We start from the raw sequence: 6,385 nt of genomic DNA, 5'->3' as shown, positions 1-6,385 counted from the left end.
ACAAAGCAAATTCTTCTGTTTGAATTTTTATATCCTCCCATTATTTGCCCACTTTGCTGAAACGTTCAGTCCTACCTCTCTGACAGTGCCACAGCGGGTGTATGGAATGTCGAATACCACAGAATTTGATGTAATGTTGGGTGTGCAAAAGGGGTCGTTCAGGGTGAGGTTCCAAGCAGAGTAGCCGTGGGACTGAAGGAAGTATCTGCTCACAACCACTTGCATGTAGTTTGGCAAACACAGCAGTGCTAGTGGATGGCAAAGAAAATATGTTACAAGCTCAGTGAAGTGACCAAAAAAGGTTGTAAGTAGTGGATTGAATAAACATTCTCTTTTGCAGAAGCAACTGATATGGCAGAAGGAGTTCAGAATCCAAACCATGGACTTGAATCTGCATGAAAACACTACACATCTAATTTAAAACAACATTAACAAGATTAACAATCAGAGAAGTAGAAAATAATTGAAGAGCATGTTTCTGCTTTAAAGATGAACTTACTGGTGCTGTCATCAGCTGGAGTGGAATAATAGCTGGCCTGAAACCCTCTGTATGTGTGTTGGGAGTTACTGTGAAAGCGGACGGTCAGCAGGTTGGAGGATGATGTGTATGAGTGATAATAACCAGAACAAATCTTCCCAAGGAGGGGAGAGCTGTTCAGGGGCCCATCATAGATTTCCACATAGTCAGAGAGGCATCTGCCACCTTCCATCCTGGGAAAAAACACAACTATTCAGTTTAACGTTTTAAATGATTAAGTTTCATTTTTGTGTTCTTTGTTTTTTGTTTGCTTGTTGGTTTGGATTTTTAGTCAGATTAACCCTTTGTAGCAGAAGAATACATTTGATTGATATGACTGTCAAATATCTGGAATAAAAACTACAGCCTCCAATTTTTGTCTTAGTAGATGTCAGCCACATTTTTGACTAAATAAGCAAAAATGAACACATTTTTCCTCTCCAGATGTACTAATAGCTTTGAAAAAGATCCATGAAATTAAGTAGGCTTTTGATTGGTAAATCCAAGTTGTCAGTCCCATACATTTATCTTCCCAAGTAATAAATTCTTACTCACTGAATATCTCTAAATTCAAGTGTGACAAGGAAGTTGCTCTTTACTTGTATTTCCCACACGCAGTTGGCATTGTTTGGATAATTTCTGGGGTAAAATGGACTCTGTATGGTACCAGATGAAAGGGAAAGCGGGCCACCACAAAAATAATCTTCTGCAGAGAAAAATACAAGAAGAAAAATATATGTATGCACCTTTAGGGCTCAGTTTGGAGTATGTCTGTGTGAAGTTTATGTCTAAATGTGGAGATAGTGACTTCTACCAGCTTCAGTGGCCTCTCCATTAGGTTCATATACATCTGAATGCAGGTTAGGAGATGCTAACCACATTGAATAGATTAATACATTTTATAATGCTGATTTGCAGTGCCTGCACTAGCAGGACACAAATATTTGCCACAGAACTGCATAGTTTTTGAGGCTGGAATTCTGGAGGTCAGCTGTTCTTTGGAAGAGGAACCCCCAATTACAATTGCTGATGACCAAAGGCAAGAGGAAAAAATCAAACTATTTTGTTTCAAAAAAAGAACGCTGATAAATATCCAATTCAAAAACTTACCCGAGTCCTCCAAACCTACCTGAGGTTGATGTGGTTGTCCAGTTGAAAGTAGGGGGAGCTGTAGGAAGAGAGCAGCAGGTGAACACTCACCATTTTGCCTAAGAGGAACAGCCCTGTGGGGGTCACCCCTCCCCAGAAGGGCTCCTGAAGGGACACTGAAACCCCAGACCCACTGTCACTAGCTGGACACATGGCAGGTCCCTGTGTGGCTGCATCTCCAAGCCTTCCCCCTCCACCCACCAGCCCAAGGTACAGCTTATGTTCTGCGTATTCTGCTCCCATCAGCAGGGCCTTGATCTCCTTGTTAATGGTCAGCAGGGTGGGACAGAGTGGACCCTCAGTGTGTTTGCTGGTGACACCAAACTGGGAGGAGGGGATGGTCAAGCAGATGGTGCTGCTGCCATCCAGAGGGAGCCTGGCACTGCAGACTCAGAGCAGCAGCCAGCCTTGCTCCACCACAGCTCCTCAGCTGCCAAAAGGAGGTCACTGCTCTGTGGCTGAGCACATCACTCTCTTTATTTTGTGAAAACAAGAAGTAGCCTTTGGCCTCTGCAGCAATGAGTGTGCCAGGGCTGTGCAACTCCTCTGCCTACAGCATAGGCCAGGAAAATGATGATCACTCAGTGGCAGCGCGGAGGGAGGTGTAGAGAGTCCCATTCCTGCCCACCAGGCACAGAAACAGTCTGGCAGCAGCTTCATGGCCATCCTATCCCAAAAAATGCCCTTGAGCCAGGATGCTTTTGGAGTGAGGCCAGAGGGTCTGGATGCCCACAAAGTGTTGAGAGCCACCAGAAGCTCTTTGCGACCGAGTTTGAGTTTCCGCCCTGGCAAAGGACAGCTCTAGTCTTACCCACGGTGCTATTGAAGGCAAGAAATGAAGAGTAGAAGGCGTGGAAGCCTCTCTTGGTGACGCTGCCATCACTGCGGAACAGGACGGTGAGCTGGTTCCCCGAGGAGTTGAAGACGCGATGGTCGCCCCTGCAGACCAGGCCCAGGCGCCAGGCTTCGGGGGACCCTCCATCGAACACCTCGATGGTATCATAGGAGCAGCTGCTGCCTTCCAGCCTGGGGGGAGAGCACGATCTGCCTGCACCACAGGCTGCAGGGCCCCAGCCCTGCTCCCACCTCACCCCAGTGCTTGGGCAGAGGCTGCCAAGGCCCCGAGCCCACGGCCATCACCCGGCTGGACTCACTCCACATCCGTAAACTGGAGCTCGATCCTGCGGGCCGGGTCCCTCAGCCAGATGCGCCACACGCAGTAGGAATTGTCGGGGTAGGAGCCGGGGTACCCTGGGCTCTGGATGGTGCCAGACAATCCCTGAAGTAAGCCACCACAGGAGAAGTTCCCTGAGGAAAAGAGCAGAGCTTGGGCATGGGCAGATAGCTCTTATCCCATCACCAGAATCCATCAGAGAAGGGCATGGCCCCACCAAGGAGGCTCTGCCACAGCTCCACAGAGATCCTCCCTCCTGGGCACCCCAAAACATCTCCCCTGCATCCCCCCAGCCCAGAGCACGGGTTGTGCTCAGCTCATACAGTAACCCAAATCTATGGGGTTGGCTGTCCACTGGGACACCTGGGGAAGGACATAATCAGAGCCCTTAACTCCTCTGGACCTAAATGTGGTCAGTGAGAGAGGGGAAGTTGAGCTGGAGGTACCTGGTGCTGCAGAGAGAAATCAGCAGGGTTGACTCCCAGCATTTTTCCTAAGAGATCCAACCTGCTGGGAGTCAACCCTCTCCAAAAGCCAGGCTCTTCCCAGTGGTGCCCAGTGAGGGGACAAGAGACCACGGACACAAACTGAAACACAGGAGGTTTCCTCTGAACATCAGGAGACACTTTGTCTCTGCTAGGATGACTGAGCCCAGACACAGGTTGCCCACAGAGGAGCCAAATAGCCAAGAGCCCTCTGGACAGGGTCTTGGAAAGCCAGCTCTGGCTGATCCTGCTTTTAGCCAGGGGGTAGGACCAGATGTACTCCAGAGATCCCTTCCAACCTCACCATCCCGTGATTCTGTGATGTGTAACTGAGGGCAGAAGCTAGTCCAACCCCATAGCTCCTCCGGACATACCTGCTGTAGTCCATGACCCGGGGAGAATCGATCTGGAGACACCTGGTACTGCAGGGAGAGAGCAGCAGGTGAGCAAGCAGTGCTTTTCCTCAGGGGATCGTCCTGCTGAGAGTTCCCCCTCTCCAATGGGAACCCCGTTGAACCCCAGTGAAGGCCAAAGCTCACAGTGCAATGTGGCAGGACTGAGATGGCTGCAGTGCCAACTGCACCAGCACTTGCTCAAGAACATCCCCACTGCAGCACCATGAAGACTGGTGCCAAACCTCTCCCACAGAAGGAGTGGCTGCTCAATCCCAAAGAAACCCAAGCAATCTTGCATCTCCCTGAATGCGAGGGACATCAGCCAGGGTCTGTAAGTGCAGCCTACGCAGAGCACCCCAGAGAAAGAAAATCCCATGGAAAAGCAATATCAAAACAGAAATCTCTGGTTACCTGCTGTTGGAGGCTCTGTTATTCCTGAGTCTGGAAGGAGAAAAGCAGAGGGTGTGAGGCACTAGGATTGTTTGGCTCCCCTTGGAGTATGTATTTAATTTCATGGAAAATTATGGAGGGACCCATAGGGAAGGTGGCCTGAATAAAAACCATCCCTCTCCTCACACCCTGCTCTGTCCCGGAGTGATGCCCAAACCCCAGATTTCCAAGGTACAGACTGCAAACATGAGATTGATGCCCCCTCTGAAACGCCACCCTCTGTGTCAGGGACATGGACCCACGACCTGCTGCTGCCCTGCTGAGCACGGACCAAGGGCTGGACAGCCTTCATCCCACCTCACTCCAGAGAGATTTTCTTCAGGAAAATGCCACCAAAACACAGACACTCACCTGAGCATATGACAGAAGCATCTCCATGGTGGCAGACACTGTACTGGTAGTTGTAAGGGCACTCCCACACGTATCTCTCGTAGCCCATACAGTTCACCTCAGTAATCATGTACGGGTACGAGTTGCTCGAGGGGAAGGAGTGCGTGGCTGTGAGAGGGAAGCCACAGCCCAGCTGCCTGCACACCACCTCGGCGTCCTGCATGTCCCACAGGTAGCCACACACCTTCTCCCAGCCTCCAAAGTAGTAGATCTCCACATTGCCTGCACAGCGGTTGGGCCCACTTCTCAGCCTCAGCTGCAGCTCTTTGAGAGACACAAACCCCTTGGTCAAGCCAGTGGTGCTCTGGGTCCAGGCAATGACATCCCACATCCTCTCTGGGCATGGCTGCATCCACCTGCAGCACAGCCCAGGGCTGGCAGCCCCTTCTCAGCTCCCACACCGTGGGTTGGAGAGGCTGGGGCAGCAGGGGCAGGCGCGTCCCATCCCTGTGCCCAGGGACATGACAAGAACCCTGGCAGAGAGACTCACCATCGTATATGAATGCAGCTGTGCAGGAGAACAAGCAGGGAAAAAAACACACAGAGAGGAAGAGAATTAATCTTTGGGAGCTGTCAGTGCTCTCTACCCTTCCCCCAGTAAGTCAAGGTCCCAGTGAAGGGCACAAGTGACAGATCTTTTTCTTTCTAGCAGGAAAGCTGGTTGCTAGAAGGCAAAGCCATCCCCAGATTCCTGCCTCCCAGATAATTTACTTCTCATGTCCATCCCTGTCCCCACCCTACAGAAAATGTGAGCTTTTTAATCATACTACTTGTTCCCAAGCATAAATACTATAATGAAAACATAAATCTATGATTATTGTATAAAGTAACAATCTGGTAAATTCTACTTACTAGTCGTGGGGACATCAGTTGTTGGGAAACTTCTTGTTTCTAAAGAAGAAAAAAATAAGATAGCATACATGAAGGTCAGCAAGGCAAATTTCAATGCAACTTCCTCAAACTCGGTTTCAGTTTCTTAGAATTTGCAGCCAACGAACTTTAGATCCAGGAGATTTTTATCTTAGCAAATCTCAGCAATTTTTTCTACCATTAACCATCAAGATTCTTTGTGAGCCCACCAAAACCTGCAACTGGCCTCTTGGAACCTGACCAGTTTTCTGGTCCAGTTTTACCCAGCCCCCTGAGCTGGAAGACAGGGGTGGGGAGCAGCACAAACCCCCATAATCCAAGGGAAAGCAGTCAGTGACCTGCTACACCACTTGGATATTCACAAGTCTGTGGGGCTGGATGGGATCCATTCAAGGGAACTGAGGGGGCTCAGCCTGGAAGAAAGAAGAATCAGGGGGAAAGTTATTGCTCCCTACAGAACCAGGTGAGGGTCAGTCCCTTCTCCCAAGTAAGGAGTGATAGGACATAGCCTCAAGTCAGATTGGAGATAAGGGCAAATGCATGCCTGGAAAGAACAGGCTGCCCAGGGCACTGGTGCAGTCCCATCTCTGAAGGGATTTAAAGAACATGTAAATGTGGCACATGTAGACATGTAAATGTGTGGGACTGCTGGGTTAATGGTTGAACTCGATGATCTTAAAGGTCTTTTTCAGCTGGAACGATTCTTTGATTTTATCTGTCGGTCTCACCTGACCTGATCAGGAGTTGATGGCTCTACTACTGATATGAGAATAGGCTGTGAAAAACTGCTTCTTTCTCCAAATCAAGAACAATGAAAATCTCAACAGAAGTCAAGATGACATAAAATATCTGGGAGGTTGTCAGAACAAAGCCGGTGACAAGGGAGGCTGTACATCTCATTATTTTCATCGTGCCCAGCTGCAGGTAAAAAGAAGGTCCCCAAAATCTCCCTGTC

General features: G+C 49.4%; 1 protein-coding gene across 1 annotated transcript; it reads right to left on the bottom strand.

Annotated features, from left to right (window-relative positions):
• Positions 1 to 342: 342 nt before the first annotated feature.
• LOC106859494 (scavenger receptor cysteine-rich domain-containing protein DMBT1-like) lies at positions 343 to 4,891 on the bottom strand. Its single transcript, XM_088168526.1, has 8 exons — positions 4,522 to 4,891; positions 4,132 to 4,161; positions 3,251 to 3,292; positions 2,821 to 2,977; positions 2,478 to 2,692; positions 1,647 to 1,685; positions 1,073 to 1,223; positions 343 to 711 (listed from the first exon to the last, which is right to left on the bottom strand). Exons 1-8 carry the CDS (start codon positions 4,889 to 4,891, stop codon positions 438 to 440), a joined length of 1,278 nt encoding a protein of 425 aa, XP_088024652.1. The 3' UTR covers positions 343 to 437.
• Positions 4,892 to 6,385: the final 1,494 nt, after the last annotated feature.

This window comes from Sturnus vulgaris, chromosome 8 (assembly GCF_052056855.1).
Source record: "Sturnus vulgaris isolate bStuVul1 chromosome 8, bStuVul1.hap1, whole genome shotgun sequence".
Classification (NCBI taxonomy): domain Eukaryota; kingdom Metazoa; phylum Chordata; class Aves; order Passeriformes; family Sturnidae; genus Sturnus; species Sturnus vulgaris.
This window is presented reverse-complemented; position numbering and strand designations above follow the sequence as displayed.